General features: G+C 32.1%; 1 protein-coding gene across 1 annotated transcript in view; it reads left to right on the plus strand.

Moving 5' to 3' along the window:
* LRP1B (LDL receptor related protein 1B) overlaps positions 1-21,302 on the plus strand; it is a 1,792,671-nt gene that overhangs the window by 1,224,328 nt on the left and 547,041 nt on the right. The window contains exon 32 of the mRNA XM_036023545.1: positions 7,882-8,031. Coding sequence (XP_035879438.1) covers positions 7,882-8,031 — 150 coding nt within the window. The remainder of the gene's footprint in view (positions 1-7,881; positions 8,032-21,302) is intronic.

The following is a 21,302-nucleotide window of genomic DNA, read 5'->3' on the forward strand; positions in this document are numbered from 1 at the left end:
ATTAAAGTGACTACTTTTTAAGCACTTAGAAATGTCAAGCATTTGCAAAATGCTTTACATTAATCATCTCACAGTAATCATTTGGCGAAGGCTTATATTTCTTTTGTGAATTCAGAAACTCAAATTTATTGAAAGAAATTAGTTGCCTGTGATGAATGGTAGAGTTGGGATTCAAATTTAAGTTTATCTGCTTCCAAAACCATGTTAAATCTTAACAATTATGTTATTCCCACAGAAGCTGATATCATAGTAATTACCTGACCTCACACAAAGATCAGGGAATAAAACTGCTACTTTTTTAACCATAGAAAGTGGGAAAGAAAAATCTAGAGCTTGGATACTTCCGAGAAATATGGGACTAATTAGGACAGAGAAGCAGCCAGGAGCATGCAGGAGTTGATTTTACCTCTGTGCCAATTACTGTGTGTCACAAAATTATTTCTGCATCTTTAAGTGTTAGATTTAACTATCATTGTCACCAATGTGCCTTCTAGTTTTTGAAATTGTTTTTTATGTTTTCATTCACTGCATTTTCCTTGCTTGTTTGCTGTTAAATCCATAAGTGTGATATATTTGAAATAGAAGTACATTATAATCTTATCAAAACACCCAACTTGGCATTTTATGAGTGTGTATCACTGAAGACTGAGTAATTACAGACTTTAGGCAGTTTGTGCTGAATATCTTTGTTTCTGTTAAAACAAATCAACCCTCCAGTTATTCATTGTTGAAGTAAATATTCTCAATTAAGATTTATTGCTTAGTCTTGGATACAATAAGTGCTTAGAGCAGTTTGCATAAAGGCGAATTTTAATTGACTATGTAAAGCCATTTTCATGTTTAAAATGTTTACATATTATGAATTTTATCCATTAAGCTTCATAAAGCAACTTGGCTTGTTAATCAGCATTACCCTTCATGAGTTGTTCTTAAGAATCTTGTGTCCTATATATTCTATTTCCTGGGTCTTTCCCCTTTATTTTTAATGCAATCACAACCAAAAGTCATTTGTTTACTCAACCTTCAAGTATACCTTATTGAAACCTACAAAACACATTTTATTATTTAATCATTTTAACCCATATGCTATATAATATAGATTTTGAAATCTATTCATGGAGAGCATTCATAAGCCTTTTCACCACATCAAAAGAATTCAAGATGCCTTATTTTAAAAAATAAGATTCCCTGGCTGGCATAACTCAGTGGATTAAGTACAGGCTGCAAACCAAAGTGTCACAGGTTCGATTCCCAGTCAGGGTACATGCCTGGGTTGCAGGCCATAACCCCCAGCAACTGCACATTGATGTTTCTCTCTCTCTCTCTCTCTCTCTCTCTCTCTCTCTCTCTCTCTCTCCCCCACCCTTCCCTCTCTAAAAATAAATAAATAAAATCTTTAAAAAATAAAATTAAAAAGTAAGATTAAAACAAATTCCTGGGTGTGTTTAGTTGCTTGATAATGCAGTTATACTATTTATACATACTCATAACTCATCACAGCCACTTTTATTATGTCTGAGGCACAATCAATATATAAGGCTGCACAACCCAAAAGAAATGCTAACAATAGGCTTTTTAAAAGACCAAAGAAATTGCAAAGCAGTATTAAAATTACACATATATATTGGACAAATAATTTAAATGTATTACACTGTTTCATCTGATCATTCACTTACTGATTTTTTCAAATGTTAAGTGTTAATAAAAAGTTATTAAAATAGTTAGGAAATGTATACTAGGTACCAGACCCTGAAAATAATCGGGGCCCATTCACAAAATGGTCATGGTTTAGTAAATGAAAAAGACACAGATAACTGCAAACCATTTGTTGAGATTTTTGGTTGAGTTAAACAAACCAAAACAGTGTTATTTATAAGTACTATCTTCTAGACTCTATAAAGTTAATCTGACTACATACTACAAAAATAGATAAAACAACTAGTTCAGTGTGGGGAAGAAAAATAGAACAGTTCTAACTAACTAAGTTGGATTTATTCTAAAATTTCAACTATCTTGAAGGATGAATATACTTTAGTTTTTAAAGAACTGATAAGAGAAAGCATTTACTTTTTTCTGAGAAGAAAGGGTAAAGAAGCACAATAGGCATAGAGATGTGATATATCTAGAAAACTGAATATTTTGGTGTGGCTAGGAAAAAATATATATCCAACATCAGGGGATGTTTAACATTATATTGATAGTAACTATAATTTTAAAATATTAAAATGCCACATTCCAGTGCTTTTAAAGATATTTTGTTCTATTTTACCTATCAAGCTATCAAATATAGCTTTGAAAAATTATAAAACCATAAGAACTAAAGCTTTTAGAATGATATTTTAGAACAAAATTCTCTTTAAGAAATAATCTGTCACTTGACCTGGTTTTCCTCTATTTTTGCTTGTGTTGTTCTCACAAGGCACATATATTTGCCAGTTATCAAAAAACTTGAAATATAGGATAAATTTCCTCAGGTGTAATTATTTACGTGATAGAGAATGGATGAGATCATGAAATCTTAGCTTGATATGGTAACAGAAACTGAGTTAACTTATCTCTATAACTCTTTACAGTATTAGTGACTTCTTAAAGTACATTGAATTGAGAAGGGCATTTCTAAGAAAGAATTTAGATGAAATTAAGATTAGGGCACTATAGACACTTGCAAAAGAGAAAAAACAAAAACCTTTTTTTCTCTTTCTCCGTATGTTCTCTGGCTGGGACCCATGAAATTAGACTGACAAAAAACAAATTAGAAAAAGAGAAACAACGTTTATTAATATAAGTAGCATGTATACACAAGGGAGAAAGTCACTGATGAGTAAATCAGAGGAGTGGTTAGAGCTCAGGCTTATACAGCATCTTAACAAAGAACAATATGTCTGTACAGAAGTGACAACACAAAGGACATTTTTAGACTTTAAAGGGAGACAAATTGTGAAAGGTGCAACTGAGGTAAGCTAATAGAAAACAAGCATTGTTTCTGTAAGATTTGCCATATAGATTCTTCTCAGTTCCATCTCTAGGCTGATCAGTCTAGACTAGTGATAAAGAGTCTAAGCCAGCTTCTCAGCAAATAGTAGGGAAAATAGTGCTTTTATTTGTCATATGCTATACCTCAAATATTTTTGGCTTACAATAATCCTTAAGCCAAAGTGGCATATTTTAGACCGCTATATTCTGGTCCTACATATACTCAACTCTTTATAAATAAAATAAATATAAATTAAAAATAAATAAATAAATCTTTAAAAAACATGACAATATAAAAAATAAAATAAAATATTTTACAAATGTTCATTGAGATAAACTTAGATTCACTTGCTGTTATAAAAACTAATACAGATGGTCCCATGAATACTTATTCCAATTTGCCCCAATTGGAACATTATGTAAAGCAATAGTAAAATATTACAACCCAGATATTGACTTTAATATAATCCACCAATCTTACTCGGATTTTGTTTTACTTGTACTTATTTATGTTTGTGTATTTATACCTATAAAATTTTGTCATATACAGATTTCTATATTAACTACTACAGGCAAGATACTATATAATTCCATACCACATTTAGTTTTAATTCCATATTGCATACTACATTGATTTAATTTTGAATTATTTGAAACAGAAATTAGACACATACAATAAACTTTTCAGTCTTATTTGTAACAATACTTAAATCTTAATGGATTTAACTTTTACTAATATATGAAAACTATAAATTATATTTTATCTAGAAGTTTGTTATATCAATGTGTGAATGATTTATATTATTCAAGCAATTATATAATTTTAGCAAATTACATTGTCTCAATTTCTAAAATTAGTCTATTTCAATCAAATGTTCAAATAAAATAATACATCAAGGGAAATTTTTGGCTTAAAGTAAAAAGTGTTGGAATCAAAGCATAAATTAACTGCATTATTACAGTAATAAGAGAGAAAATGATTTTTCACAAAGGTTTTTCTATAGAAATAATTACTTTTCTTCCCTTTGATATATCTATTATATTATTGAATCTAGGTTTCCTCTTTGATGAGCAGATCCAGGTGATTTAAAAAATAAATGTTGTTGCAGAATTACAACTATATTACTACTTATATATTTTTCAGACAGATCTTATAGCCCTTTGGAAGATTTTTTTTTGTCTGTCACACACACTGAGGACCTTCTCATACAGATACAATCATATTTCTTTGGTTCCAGGACAGTTTTATCAACATGATCACATTTTATCTGTTTCCTCATGGCTATTGATTAACAATTTAAAATTATTGAATAGTTTCAACTGCATCAAAATTATTATTAGTCCACTGCTTAGTGAATAATCTCTAGTGTAACAAACATTTGATTCAGAAATTATTCCAGTAACTGGATACTAATTAAATTTTCAGTGTCATTCAGACCTAATTGGCCATGACCAGGTGGCTCAGTTGGTTGAGGCATCCTCCCATACAACAAAAAGTAGTATGCTCAATGCCTCCTCAGGGCACATAACTAGGTTTTGAGTTCAATCTCCAGTCATAGCACATACGGGAGGCAACCAATCATTTCTCACATTGATGTTTCTCTCTCTCTTTCTCTCCTTTCCTCTCTAAAATCAATAAAAATATCATTGGGTAAGGATTTTTTTTTAAAGATCTAATTATATGAATATAATGAAACAAAAAATCTTATAATCTAAAAACATTTTATTTAATAAACTTCATAAATATATGCTTCTAAACATACTTAATAGCTATGAATTTAAAACATATCACCAGTTTCTTGAATTCATCACAGGATTTTTAAAAGATTTCAATTCCATTTTATAAACTTGAGAATAAAGACATTTGAGAACATTAAGAAGTTAAACTGATATATTTTCTAGGGAAGATGATATATGTAGGTGACTAGATGACGTATTACATGCATATATATATAAGTTGATATGGAAACTTTAAATATTTTTCTTGTGAATCTTAAAACTATTAATTCTAAAATATTCAATCTTAGTGTTAATGCAAAAATACAAGCTGTACCAGGTAGATTTATTCCTCTTTATTGTCATAGTGTCTGGGTCTAAGTAGTATATTAAAAAAAATTCTGTTGTGAGGTAATTTAACTTTACTAGGCAGAACTCCTTGAAGACAACATATAATTTTCATAATGGGGTAATTTAAATAGCTCATCAATTCATTCAATATTTATTTTATTTTTATTTTTTTGCTCTAGGCATTATACTAGACACTGACGATAAAAAGCTCACTGACACTGCTCCTTCCCTCTAGGCACTAGTAATTCAGAAACAAATGTGTTGAGTGGTAGGCTCTGGGAAATTTGCCTGTAATTTCTTGCTCTCTATAACTGCTTTACTTACAGTAAGTTAGACTCTAGACACTGCAGGGTGTTAGGTAGATGAGAAAGTTCTGACATTGTGGACTAATTTGAAGTTAGGCACATTCAGTTAAAATACACTGTCCTTCCAAAATGGGTAGAGGAATCTTAAACACATTCCCTAAGGAAGGCTAGAATAATACTGATTTTAAAATTCAAGGTTAAAGACAATAACAAATTATTCTACTTAAGTCAGGGGTAAAATTAGTAGCATAAATGCAGTTCCTTTAAAATTGCTGGATATGGCTTACAGTCAGATTCTTCAGGGTTTTTTGCAGCTAAAGCAAAGAGGGAATTATGGTCAGTTACAATTTTATATTTTCCATATATAGCTTTTTCTGGCACTGAGCCCTGAAAGAAATTTCTCCCATAGGTCCTTATATAAAAAGGTCACTGTGTGATGTACTACTTTCAGATATTATGTCCTGGGAAGTATAACAGTGCTTTTCTTAACGACTACTTCTTACAGCATCCTTCATTTAAAACAAGGGCATGATGCCAAAGCTCAATTCAGCAAGAGAGTCAGAGAAAGATAAAAACACAGCAATATAAAAATGTATATTGTTCTCTGGTGGTTTGCCTTGATTGAGAGATAAAATTTAAAATACCTAGAAGGATACATAACTTTCCTAAAGAAAATTCTTTATAAAGGTATTTGTTTATTCAATTTTTGATGAAAATTTAGCAACAGAAATCTGGGGGTTATATATTATATTATCAATTTGTAGTAAAGATATTCTTTGCTGCTTAATACAAATGGAGTTATGTGCTTTAGATAGTCAACTAAGTAGAAAGTAAAAGAAATTAAGCTTTTGGAAATTAAGTGGTCTAAACCAGATTTTTTACACTAGAAAATATGCATGAAGGTACCTGTAGAATAACAAAGTTTCTCTCCTAAAAAATAAATGGTGAATAGACTTTTCATATGAAAATGTTACACCATAGAATAGGACTGTGATAGTCATGATTTGACCATTTTTTTCATTGTGATTTAAGGTGATCACCCACTGTGGTCATGAAAGAAGGGAGGAAGGAAGGGAGGGAGGGAGGGAGGAGAAACCTGAAAATGTTTTCCTTGAAATGTCAAATTTTATGCATTGTGATTTTTCTGGTGAACCCTCCACAATCTTATTACCAATAAATCAATAAATCCCTGATATATTGTATGGACATGATGGATTATTTCTACTTTATTAAAAGTGATCTGATAAATCACTTTCACTCTCTGGCCTGGAACTATCAATAGCTGAGAATATTTGAGCTTAATCCTCTTTCACTGCACTTGAACTTGTAATTCTCTTCATTTGTCTTCTCTCTTTTCTTCCCTCCTTCCCTTTCCCTTCCCTCCCTCCTTCCTTCCTTCCTTCCTTCCTTCCTTCCTTCCTTCCTTCCTTCCTTTTTTTTTAATTTTATATATTTTTTATCGGTTAGAGATTTTTCTGTGGCTTGCTCAATCATTTGCTAAGGAACAGTTTATTATATCGTATGCCTGAGTATATGTATGTCCACATGTGCTATTCAATGACTAGCTGTGGATTGCAAACAACCAAAATGGAGACACAGATTATTGTTATAATGTAGATTCTGAGCCTATTTAGAGCACTCAAGTAATTAAATAAATGTGAACTAAAACCCTTTGGCAATCACAATGTACATATACTGAGACTTTTGATAACCATAAACACCACTCTAACATATAAAACTGTCTGTAAATTATAATAAAGCTAACCTATATTGATACATTATGACTTAGTTCACTTGTTGAATGGTTAATCTTCTAGGGAGACCCTAAATGAGCCCAATTTAATTCCATATATCAATTAAATTATTAATTGTTGAGATTTTTCTCCTTTTTAATTTACTTATAAAAAGTTGAATCTTCTGATTTAAGTCTATTGTATATCTGCCTAAAGTAAATTTTACTGAATGTAGAGGAGGGATTATAAATTCTATATCAAATTAGTATCCCAAGTGAACATTACACATTAAAGCCTTCTGAAATCAACTGGTATAGTAAGAGGGCAGGCATTCATTTCTGAAATAGAACCTTTATTAAAATTTATGGAATGACCACCTACTATCTAAGGATGAATTTTTAACTATTCTATGTATTATTTTCCTTATCCATAAAGTAGAAATCAATGTCATAAGATTATTGTGATAATCTACAGAGATAATGGTCAATCACCTTATAAAAGTATATTGTTTCACAGAGTTAAATCAGTATATGCATAGTTTAGGCAAAAGTAGATTTATAGTTGTAAGTATGCAGAATTATAAACAGACTTTATTCTTGGTTAATATTTATTAATTATTATGTTATTTATTATTATTTTTTAACTTACTTTTGGCCACCTCTGTATATTTTCCCATTAGCTAAGCCTTACATTTTAAGACAAAAGTCTGAGTTTGCAACATATTCCCCCCCAAATCCAGTGCAATGTGACTATTACTATTTAAGTGGCTACCATCATGTTTAAGATATATAATTTAATTACAGGTCTATCAATAGACTACATGGAAAACAAGCTTTATTGGATCAGTTCGGGAAATGGAACCATAAATAGATGCAACCTAGATGGTGGTAATTTAGAAGTAATAGAGTCAATGAAAGAAGAATTAACAAAAGCTACAGCCCTAACCATCATGGGTAAGTGCAGTGGTCCTACAGTTAGAATGTTTTGTATTGATTGAGGGTTGATTAATTGTGACCTGTTAAAAGCTGAGAAGAGTCACTGCTCCATTAACTCCAGAAGCACATTTAAATTGCATATTTCTGTGAGGATTTTTGCTCCTTCTCCTTCTTTTCTTAACATTAGCAAACAGACTTGTAAGATTATGTAAATCAGGGATTTTTTTTATTATTGATTATTTTGCTTACTATGGTTTGTTTTATTTTATAATTATTTTCTGTGCTCTGGTGTAGTGTTTTAAAGTACATAAGGGCCTTATGTATTGTCACAATATTAAATCTGCTACATCTCTGCTTATCTTGAAGGGTAGCTTGATTTACAAAGATAATTCAAGGTACAAGGCCACAGGGTCCATTCAACAAGAATTAAAATTATTCTCCCACAAATAATTCATTTTTATACAGGCACATTTCCGAGATATTGCAGGTTCAGTTCCAGACCACCACAATAAAATATATATTGCTATATAGTGAGTCACACTAATTCTTTGGTTTCTTGGTACATATAAAAGTTATATTTGCACTATACTGTAGTTTATTAAGTGTGTAATAGCATTATGTCTAAAACAGTGATGTATATACCTAAATTTAAAAAAAATACTTTATTGTTTCAAGAGGCTGGCAATCATCTGAGTCCTCAAGAGTTGTATTCATTTTGCTGGTGGAGGGTCTTCCCTCAATGCTGATGGCTGCTGACTGATTAGGGTGGTGGCTGCTGAAGGTTCTGGTGGCTGTGGCAATTTCTTTTCTTCTTTTCCTTCATTTTTATTTATTTTTAAAAATTTTAGTATATAATCTTTATTACATTTTCCCATTACCATTTAGTCCCCTTATACCCCTCCCCCTGCAATCACCACATGGTTGTCCATGTCCATGAGTCCTTTTTCCTAAATAGGAGCACAGAGAAGTTTGTCCCATTAATTGACTCTTCCTGTCACAGTGATTTCTCTGCAGCATGCGTACTACTGGACAGTATTTTACCCATGGTAGAACATTCAAAATTGGAGTTAGTCCTTTCATTTTTATCAGATGTCACTGCTTTGTCAACTAAGTTTATATAATATTCTAAATCCTTTGTTGTCATTTCAACAGTCTTCACAGCATGTTCAGCAGGAGTAGATTCAGCAATAAAGGTTGTTTCACTTCCTTATTTTTGCATGTTCACTAAAGGAGAAGCACTTTTAACTTCCTTCACAGACGTTTCCTTTGCATTCACAACTTCACTGTTTGGCACAAAACATGGAATTTTTGGCCTGTCTAGGCTTTCACCAGGTCTTTTTCACTAAGTGTAGGCATTCTAACTTTTGATTTAATTTTATGTGACTCTTCCTTTCACTTGAACAATTTGAGGCCATTGTAGGGTGAATAATTGGCCTAATTTTAATGTTTTGTGTCTCAGGGAGTTGGTAAGACCAAGATGAGTGAGAAGGATGGGGGACAGTATGCCACTGGAGCAGTTGGAACACACACATTTATCAATTAAGTGACCTATCTAGCAGAGGTGCAGTTCCTGGTTTTCCAAAACAATCATACTATAGCAAATACACTAATGAAAATATTTGAAATATATTGAGAATCACCAAAATGTGACTTAGAGGCACAAAGTGGGAAAATGCTGTTGAAAATGGCTCTGGTAGAATTACCTGACATGGGGTTGCCACAAACTTACACTTTGTAAAAAAAATGTAATATCCACAAAATGCAGTAAAGCAAAGCACAATACAATGAAGTATGCCTGTTTTTAGGAGGGAGATTTTACTAATATGAAGCTGTTTTCATTCCTTTTCTTCAATCCTCCAGAAAATAAGTTGTCAGGTAAGTAAGACAATTACAGAACTAAAAGGGAGGCATGGTTTTCCATAAAACAAATAATGAAACTCCACAGTATTTTCTTAGAAGCTGATTTTTCAAATGTGAATTTTAATTTAAAAAGATAGTTTGACTTTAAGAAAAAGATGTAAGAATGGATATCATAAGGGAACTCTTTTTAGTGAGGATGGCTATATCTTTAGTTAGTGAATGGCTGGCTCAAAGATGAAGTTCGTGGTAGGTGACAGTGTAAGAATAAGGTACTTCACATGGAAACTCAACAGTTATATTTGGTGACAGGAAATCAGAAACCAATTTCACATTTACAATTCTAAATATCAGGAGATATTCAAAACAACTTTTAAAAAAGACATACTATTTATGAAAATGAATTTGAATATATTTTAAAAGTTAATTATATAGGTAATAAATTAGATCTTTTCATTAAATATTCTACAATCTTTTAGCTCTTTCACCATGTCACAGATTCAGTGAGTTTTTGGTTTTGTTTTTGTTAATGACTATTTATGAAGGTATGTAGCTTATAAGTGAATTATTGTTGAGAGATTTGAAAATTTATTTTCTAGAAAAATATATTTTATCAACTTTGATTTCAATTAGATTAAAACTGATTAAAGTTAATAGATTTAAATATTATAAATTATTATTTAAAACAGGATTAGTCCAGTATATAAGGATTTAAAATTTTGTTTTCAATTACAGTTGACATTCAGTATTAGTTTCAGGTGTACAGCATAGTTGTTAGACCTTTATATAACTCACTTTGTAAGTCAAGAACCATATGGCACCATGTGTAGTCATTACACAGTTATTTCCTATATTCCCTACACTGAGCTTCATATTCCCATGCCTTTTTTGTAACTACCAATTTGTGCTTCTTTATCCTTTCACCATTTTTAACCCAGCCCCCTAAACCTCTCCCATCTGTCATCCATGAGTTTTTTTCTCTGTTTCTATAAATTTGTATCTGATTATTGTTTTTCTTTTTAGGGTCCACATATAAATGAAATCATATCATAGATTCCACATTTAAGTGAAATCATAAAGATATCTGCCTTCCTCTGACTTAGTACACTTAGCAGAACACCCTCCAGGTCTATTCATATTATTGCAAATGATTTCGTTATTTTTATGAAAAAGTATCACATCTTTTTAATCATTTATCTATTGCTGGGCACTTGGGTGGCTTCTGAATTTTGGCTATTGTAAATAACATAGCCATAAGTTTCAGATCTACAGCATAGTAGTCCCCCAATATTTCAAGTGCTCAGCTGGCCACATATGTCATTACTATGATATTATATCTCTGTGATTATTCTGTATTATTTGCAATGGCCAAGAAATAGAATTAACCCAAGTACCCAATGGTTTACAGGTGGGTAAAAAAGCAGTGGTATAAACTCATAATGGAATAGTCTTGGCCATCAAAAAGAATGAAATCTTACATTTTCCAAGAGCATGGATTGATCTAGAGGGCACAATGCTAACTGAAATAAGTCAGACAGAGAAAGGCAAAGATCTTACGGTTTCACTTACATGTGGAATCCAAAGAACAAAATAAACAAACCAACAAAATAGAAAGAGACAAACAGACTGATGACTGACAGAGGGGAGGGTTTGACAGACTGGGCAATGTGGTGGAGGGATTAAGAAATACAAATTGGTAGTTACAGAATGGTTTTATATCATTTTGGTTGGAAAAGTGCTGGATATAATTTCAATATTCTTACATTTATTGAGATTTGTTTTGTGACCTGATAGATGTTCTGTCTTAGAAAATGTTTCATGTGCATCTGAAAAGAATGTATATTCTATTGCTCTGGGTTGACATGGTCTAAAAATATCAATTAAATCCATATGATCTAATGTGTCATTGAGGGCCACTGTTTCCTCTTTTGATTTTGTATGTGGTTGAATTATTCCTTCATGTCAATAGGTGTTAAAGTCCCCTACTCTGACATATTACTGTTTATCTCTCCTTTTATATTCATAAATATTTGCTTTATATACTTAGATCATCCTAATTGGGTACATCAGTGTTTAAAAAGGTGATATCTTCTGGACTGATTCCTTTATTGTTATAAAATACCCCTTTTGTGTCTTTGTTATAGCCTTTGTTTTTAAGTCTATTTTCACTGATATAAGTTTTGCAATCCCTGTGCTATTTGTAGAGCAGAATGGTGTCATTTTCTCATTGTGTGTGTTCAGAGAAATATACATAGATATACCTATATACATTTATACATAGAAATATATAGTTATTTCCATAAGACTGTACCTGACAAGTAGGTTACATAGAGCAGGAACTCATTTGCAATTATCTCATAAAGCCGCCATAAAATATATTTCATAATACTCAGCCTTGGAAAACTAACAAGAAAAAATTTTATGTGTACATACAATTTTTAAGGCACTTGAATAAAAATAAAGTTTAAAATTTGAAAGTAGTTCAGTAAATTATAGTAATTCCCACATCACCATCAACAGTATGTTTTCAAAAATTTAACTCCAAAATACTTTATGAAATCAACCCAAACTGACAAATGATGTAACCAAGGAACCCAATAAATTAGAGGAAATGTGTTACAAATCATTGGCTTTTTAATGAAAAAATGTATGTTCTATAAAAATTATTGCCTCATAGAAATATGTAAGTTTTAGAAAGGTTTATTTTTATTAATACAAGTGCTACCAACCCTGCCAAAAATGAATTATAAGTACTAAATTTACAGAACTGAATGCTACAAACCAGTCTTAAAAAAATGGATCAGTAGACCATTTTAACTAAACAAATAATGTTAGTTTATTTCAAAATAAATACCATATTTTGCTATGTATAATGTGCTCCCATGTATACTGCATACCCACATTTCTGGTCCAAACTTTCAGGAAAAAAATGTCATTGTAATTCAATTATTTTTTTTGCTTGTTTGTTTGTTTGTTTGTTTATATTTAGGTACTTGTTTTCTGTATTACAAGGGAATTTTAGCATTTATTTTTTAACATATTATGGTACAAGAAATTTTATGTAACAAATAATTACAAAACACAAGAACAGATACAAGTTATTTCAGGTACTACCCATGTATAATATGCATCCTTATTTTTTCCTCAAAAATTTGAGCAAAAAAGTGTGCATTATACGTGGAAAAATACAGTAGAAGAAAGAAAGTTTGGGTAGAATCATAATGCCTATATTGTATCAGTACCATGAATCTGATATAATATCAACACTGCATGGGAATCAAAGCTTATATAAATTAAAATTATTTTAACAAATATGGCTATGTACATGTACCCCTACTACCATAATTTCATTGATACTAAAAATAAAAATAAATTTAATAAAATTCAAATGCCTTTATTATCAAAATATTAACTGGATATATTAAATACATCTAAGAGTTTTAGGGAGTAAAATTTGAAGGCCATCACTATAGAGAAGCAGGGGAGGGGAGAATGTCTACAAAGTTTCCTAGCTTGGCTCTGAATTTGGCCTTTTGTTCAGATACCCCTTCTTATTTCAGAACCACTCTGTTTTTCTGAGGATGGAATCATGAGTAATGATGTGCATTCTACTGAGGCTGAATATTATAGTTATATAAATGAAGTCAATAAAAAAGTAAAACAGAAGAACCTTATTACTATCCAGAGTATTACTGATGATTACTCTTACAAATGTTTAAGAAAATATTTGCCTACAGTACTACTGCATGCATATAGTCTCTCTCTCACATATATATATATGTGTGTGTGTGTGTGTGTGTGTTGTATACAGCAAATATATGTGCTATGATATAACCAGCTGTTTTACTAGAATGTGCCAGTTCTTTAGAGGGACTACCTAGGTGACTGAAGATAATTCACTGAAAGTTTGCTAATATTTAAGAGTGGTTTTACTAAAACTCAGAGGTTTCTTTGTACTCATTTATGTATTTCTTTGAAAACTTTTAAAGAATGTGTAAATCTCAAAGATTATAAATTGCATACACCTGCAATTCCCAATTTTTAAACTAGTTTATACAGAATAAACTGTAAATAACTTTGAAATATTAAAATTAGAAAAGCAGAAGACATTTGATAATACCTAGATAAAAATAAAGCAATTATTTGATGACTCAACCAAATCTAAGATCCCAAGACCCCTTAGATTGCTACATCTAAGTTTCACAAACATTTTGACACTTTTCGGGGAGGTAGGGTTTCATTTCCCTCCACTCAAAAGCAGGCTGGACTTGGTTAGTGTCTTCCTTCCAGTGTGATAGTGTATGACTTTTTAGATGATACTATAAAAAACTTGTCTTCCTCCTTGTCCACTCTCGGAGTGCTCATCTGGGCAAAGCCAGCTGAAGTGTTATGAGGTCACCCAAGCAGCCCAAAAGAGAAGTTCACACAATAAGAAACTAAGACCTTCAGCCAATAGCCATGTGAGCAACTTAACTCAAAATTAGAACCTCCAGCCCCAGTCAAGATTTCAGGTGACTACATCCCCAACCAGCACATACCAGCAAGCTCAAGAGATACTCCAAGCCAGAGCCAACTGCTTAGCTGCCCCAAAGTCCTGACTCACAGAAAGTATGTGAGACAATAAATGTTTATTGATTTAGGATGTTAATTTTTAGAGATAAGTTGTTACAGGCACAAATAAATAATTCATGTGTCATTCCATCCATGGAACACTCATTTATAATAAGACTTAAAAATATAACACATATTTAATAGTAAGGCATTTTATGAATGGTAAACTGTGTCAGGTGTAATAAAACCCAAAAGCTTCAAAATGATGTTAAGTAACAAGTGAGTCCAGGCTTCATTATCTAGACTTTTATGATGGTGGCAGAGAGTATGATAAAACTGGGGGGTGCTAATGCCCTACCAGATGGTAGAACACCCCTCAACTCAACTTATTTTCATCATAAGGAACATTAACATTTTTACTAGATCTTTCATTTTTTAAGAGAAACAAAAATTGAGAGTTTTATTTAAAATCTTAGTAAGTCACTGCATTTATTTACATATCATGTAGGCTTAATTACATTTTTACACATATACACATGAAATGTTATATATATATAATGTAAGATATGTGTGTGTATAATGTTAGTAAGTTACCACAGTTTCATATATATACACACATGTGTGTATGTGTATATACACACATGCATACATACATGTGTGTGTCATGTAGACTATAACATATTATACAGGCTAACTGTAAAGGATAATACTCTACAAGCCAAGCAAACTAGCCAGCAAAAACAACAAAAAAGACCCATCACAACAACAACTCTCTGTGCACTTTATTCAGCCCTGAGGTCATCAATTAGGTGCCACCCCATGTTTTGATTATTGTTTATATTGGTGACATTGAATTATTGAGAGAGGAAGGTGGAGCTAAGGAAGCTAACACCCAGCTGCACCATTAGAGGGACTTTGTAAGTGGAGAAACCACCTGATAGAGCTGACATAACTTACAGAGGAGAAGGCAATAAGGGATCTTTCTCCTATAATAGGACATATGATTTTGCAACAAAGATTTGTGGTCTTATTTTACCAGACCTTGAATTCTGCCTGAGGAATATACAGATGAAGAGCACATGAACTTGAGGTCCACCTCATATTTGATTTCAAATGGAACTTCTAGATGTAGAGCTTGCACCTTTACAGCAGTGGATACTAGATTCCATCCATTTTTTCAACAAGTATTTGCATCCACTCTGTATCAGGTGATGCTATGCATGGTGGTGAGCATCCTGATTTCATGCATTTCAGAGAAGCAAGGGAAACAGACAATAAGGAAAATAAATGAAAATACACATGTGATAGGTAACTGTTACGGACAAAAAAAAAACACAAAACAGGGAGAAAAAATAAGAAAGTATAGGGTAGGGATAACATGATTTTATAGGGAGTAGCCAAGCAATATCTTGCAAAGACAGTAACTTCTGAGTAAAAATCTGAAGTGTACAGAGAGAGGGAAGAATACAGGAGGGAGGAAAGAATAAAAGAATGTCATGTCAACCAATAAGAATTGCTTTAGCTATTCATTTGTTTTTTTAGTTTTTATGTTATGTTTTAATAAAACATTAAAAATATTTTCAAAAATATTAAATATAATGACATCAGAATAAATCTTTACAGGTTATTCTGATAATTTACCATGTCTGATGTCTGTTAAATTTACTATGGTTCAAATACAGTATTCTCTGTGCTTTAGCTTTTACCCAGCGTGTCAAGTAATGGAGTTTATTAGAATTGATTTACACATTGTGCACATTTGACTCCTTTTGCTATGGAGTGAATGTTTGTGTTCCCCAAAATCACTTGTTGAAGCCCTGATATGATGGCATGAGGAGGTGGAGCCTTTGGAAGGTCATTAAGTCATGACTATAGAGACCCCATGGACTAATGTCTTTCTAAGAAGAGACCAGAATGCTAGCCTCTCTCTGCCTTATGAGGATACCTAGTAAAAGTGCTGGCATCCTGATCTTGGACGTCTAGTCTTCAGAACTGTGAGAAATAAATTTCTGTTTTTTAAGCCATTCAATTTTTGGTATTTCTGATATAATAGTCCAAACTAAGATATTTCTCCAGTTACTAGACCTGGTGACTAGGCTGTAACTTTAAACATCAAATTCTTCCTCATTAAAAAAAAATCACTTTGTCAATTATAGTTTTCCATCTAGGAGTTAGCAAATATAATAGTTTCTGCTTTCAAATACAGTAGCTTTTAGCTATAAAATTTTATCTACTATGAAGTTGCCCTAGATTTTTTTCTCATTATTTGACAACTCCTTTTAAGGAAATTATTTTTCTGTAAGTATATTTTAGATTCATGAAATAATGGTACTCTAAAATATTTTTACATGATTTTTAAGTTGTTTGTGCTATGAAGTAGTGTATAGTCAGCTATGTTATATTTACTGCTAACTGCCTAGTTTTTACATATAGAGCTTTTTTTGTGTGTGTATTCTCCTGATCATTAATATGGGCAGGACATAGTGAGTTAAATGCAAATTAATGAGGTTGACATTCAATTTTAAGTACCTTTGTGAGGTGGAGGAGGTTAAAACTGTTGACTAAATTTAGGTCTTGTGGGTTTTTTATGTATTACATTTAGCATGCTACTTCATTTCACTGTCAGCATATAGTTTGAGAACATACTGTATGTATTGTATTCACACTGAACACATAGTTAGAAAAATCAATTCATGGAACCAAGAAAAAATACACAGATAAAACAAATGTACTGGTAGAAATAGGTTTATTGGTATTTGGAGAAAATTAAGGTGGAATTCAGGAAATTGTAGGATGACAACTTATCTGTATTTTGCACTGGGGCAAATGGACCATTAATTTAAAATAGAAGCGAGAGTATGGGGATTATTCAAACAAATGTGAAGAAATCTCTATGTCCATATAGAAAGTCCCTTGAATTTGTGGATTTAATGGTTGACATCTTACTTATTATAGGATATCTTGATGTAGCCCATTAAAATGTGTCATGTAATGTTTGTCAAGTTTTACAGAGCAAGAGTTTGCTCTAGTATGAGCGAGAATTTAAACCTCTCTCCTACATTCATACCTTATGAGCTATTTATTCATTGTTCTCTGCTAATCCATTGTATACGTAGTTACTCTCATTGAAATTTAATTGTCCATTTATTTTTGTTGTAGTTTTATGGGCTATATGATCTTGAGAAATTATGTCTACCATGATATTTGTTGACAGGAATTCCAAAGTTAACTTTGAATATTCTTCTTGAATATCAAGGGAAATAAGTGTGTGTGTGTGTGTGTGTGTGTGTGTACTGAATGTCCAGGAATAGATAGATAGATGATAGATGATAGATGATGATAGATGATAGATATTTAAATCATGCATACATGATTTAAATTTACAAAAATAAATACAATGAAGACCATGCATACATAGTCTTCATTGTATAAGTAGATGATACTTTTAAAATTAACTGTAAGCTTAAATATTATTAAATTGATCATTTTTATCAATTAAAGGAGTGTACTCTAGGTTCCTACTATCCATTAACCAACTCTAGATCTGGGATAATTACTAGGCCTTAATTTTCTATTTGACAAAAATATGAGCCTTGACCATAAGAACTAAAAAGTCCTAAAAACCTTGCATGATTTTTTTGTTTCTCTTTTTATTTATTTTATTTTTATTGTTGTTCAATTATAGTTGTTCCCATTTTTCTCCCATTACTCTCCCTTGACCTGCCCACCATCCAAACCTTATATGATTTTTATCACTAATGGATTGATATAAGATTATAGGAAACTGTGTAACATAAATGATTGTCTAAGTTGAAGCAATGCAGGAGAGAAAAAAATTGAGAATAAAAATAAAGTTCATTTGTTAAGTTTTGCTAATCATAGTTCATATTAATGTGTTTTAGAAGCTTGGCAAAATTATTTAATTTTGACTGATAATTAAGAATTTGATGAATGTTTACAACACAGAGTTGTTTAAATTCCTTGTCTTTAGAATAGATTGGTACTTCTTATAAATATTTGGTTGACCAAAAAGTTCAAGTTTTTAAGTAAAAATAAAAGGCACATTTTTCATTTTCATCAATAACTTTACTGAATGTATTCATGGTTTTGTTCCACTACCTTCTGCCATCTTTTAAGCAACTTCATAATTCCATCTTCCCAAAGCTTTTTATCTTTTTGAGCAAAGACTGTTTCAAGTGCACTTGTAGTCTTCCATGGAATTGAAATTTTTGCCATTAAGACAATTTTGTAAAGTCTCAAATAAATGGCAGTCTGAAGGTGCAATGCCTTGTGAATATGGTGGATGAATGAGAGCTTCCCAGCCAGGCCGTAATTTTTCCTGGTCATCAAAGAAGCATGGTGTCATACATTATGCCGATGAAAGATTATGCATTCTCCGTTGACTAATTCCAGACATTTTTTATTGAGTGCTGCTTTTAGTGGGTCTAATTGGGAGAAGTACTTGCTGGAATTTATTGTTTGGTTTTTCAGAAGGACCTCATAATACAAGACTACCTTGCAATTCCACCATATACAAAGCATCACCTTCTTTGGATGAAGACCAGCCTTTGTTGTGGTTGTTGGTGGTTTATTTTGCTGACCCCATGAGCTCTTCCATTCCACATTATTGTAAAGTATCCATTTTCCATCACCTGTCACAATTTATTTTAAAAATAAAACATTTCCATTACATTTAAGTAGAGAATCACATGCCAAAATAAGATCAAGAAGGTTGTATTTGCTTAAATTATGTGGACCCAACCATCCAAGCGATTAACATAACCAAGCTGGTGCAAATTATTTTTAGCACTTGATTTGGACATTTTGAGTAATCACTGTGGCATAACATTGATTTTTCTGTTAATGTCTCGATTTGAACACCATTAACTTTGACTGGTCTATCCAACTGTGGAGCATTGTCCAGCAAGAAATCTTCAGCATGAAATTTTGCAAACCACTTTTAACATGTTTGATTAGTCACAGAACCTTCTCCATATACTGCATAAGTCTTTTCATGTGTGTATCATTTTCATTTTTTTCCTTTATTGAAATAACAAAGCATAATATCTTGAAAATGTTGTTTATTTTCCTCCATCTTCAATATTAAAATGGCTACACAAAATCACCAATTTTGATACATTTTTAAAATATATTTTATTCTTCATTGTTCAAGTACAGCTGTCTCCATTTTCCCCCCACTCCCTGCACCCCAGCCATCCCTGCCTCCCACCCTTGATCCTACCCTGCTTTGGCTTTGTCCATGTGTCCTTTATACATGTTCTTTGACAATGCTTCCCCCTAATCCCACCCCCAATAACCCCTCCCACCTCTAGTTACTATCAGTTTGTTCTTAATTTCAATGTCTCTGGCTATATTTCACTTGCTTGTTTGTTTTGTTGATTAGGTTCCACTTATAAGTGAGATCATATGGTATTTGTTCTTCACTGCCTGGCTTATTTCACTTAGCATAATGCTCTCTATTTCCATCCATCCTCTTGCGAAGGGTAGGACCTCCTTCTTTCTTTCTGCTGTATAGTATTCTATCATATAAATGTACCATAATTTTTTGATCCACTCCTTTACTGACGGGTACTTACTAAAGATTGCTTCTAGCACTTGGCTTTTGTAAATTGTGCTGCTATGAACATAGGGGTGCATAGGTTCTTTTGAGTTGGTGTTTCAGGATTCTTAACATATAATTTCAGCAATAGAATTGCTGGGTCAAAAAACATTCCACTTTTAGTTTTCTAAGGAAGTTCCATACTGTTTTGCATAGTGACTGCAGCAGTCTGCAATCCCACCAACAGTTTACTAGGGGTCCCTTTTCTCCACAACCTCTCCAGCACTTGTTTGTTGCTTTGTTTATGATGGTCATTCTGACCAGGGTGAAGTAAAATCCAAGAAGAAGAAAGACTTCCAAACTCTTTTCTTGAGGCCTGCATTATCCTAAACCGCAACCCCGACACAGACACAATACAGAAAAAAACTACAGGCCAATATCACTGATGAACATAGATGCTAAATTCCTCAACAAAATACTGGCAAATTGTATCAAGCAATACATTAAAAAGATCATACACCATGATTAAGTGGGATTCATCCTAGGGATACAAGGATGGTAGAATAAGTTCTTTTTTTTTTTTTAATACATGCTGGTAAAACAACTGTCACAATACAATCTAACAAAAGTGTTTCAAATAAAGTTAAAAACAACTATGTGCTACTAGAGCCATCCTATGGAAAAAACAAACAAACAAATGTTTAGCCATGACAATATCCAAGTAGTTATCTCCAACACCCATCTAATCTTTGAATCACTTGCAAAAACTAGCTAACTTCTCTTTAAAATGAAAGAAACTTTGAGTCACAGGTATGGGCAAGACATATTCTTTAATTACTCAGTTTCTATGAATAGTTAAGCTCTCAGCTGATTTTTTCTCTCATTAATTGCAGTTTAAATATAGTATATTATCAATCTGTTGTAAGTAGCAATTTGCCAGACTGTGTTTAATATGTAAATATTAGAAGGATATTGAATTTTGGCTACTGTTAGAATCCATAAAGGAAGGAAGAAAGGCATGTTCTATGTGCACTTTTTACTCTCCTATCAGAAATAAACTCAGCTCTATAATGAGTAAGAAGTAACTTCCTTTGATTTGGTTATGACCACATTTGATATTAACAAAATAATCATTTGCCCTTTAGGGAGCCCTTGAGAAACTGTAACAAAGGTAACCTGTAAGAACATTTGTTCATACTTTTCATAGGCTCATTTCACAAATTTAGAATCATAATTATAGCTGCTATGGAGATTCCCATTCTCAGTACATGGATAGTTTGCTGTAGGAAAGCCAAGGCTGTCTGATTAAAATGCTTCTGGA

This window comes from Phyllostomus discolor, chromosome 4 (genome assembly GCF_004126475.2).
Source record: "Phyllostomus discolor isolate MPI-MPIP mPhyDis1 chromosome 4, mPhyDis1.pri.v3, whole genome shotgun sequence".
Taxonomy (NCBI): Eukaryota; Metazoa; Chordata; class Mammalia; order Chiroptera; family Phyllostomidae; genus Phyllostomus; species Phyllostomus discolor.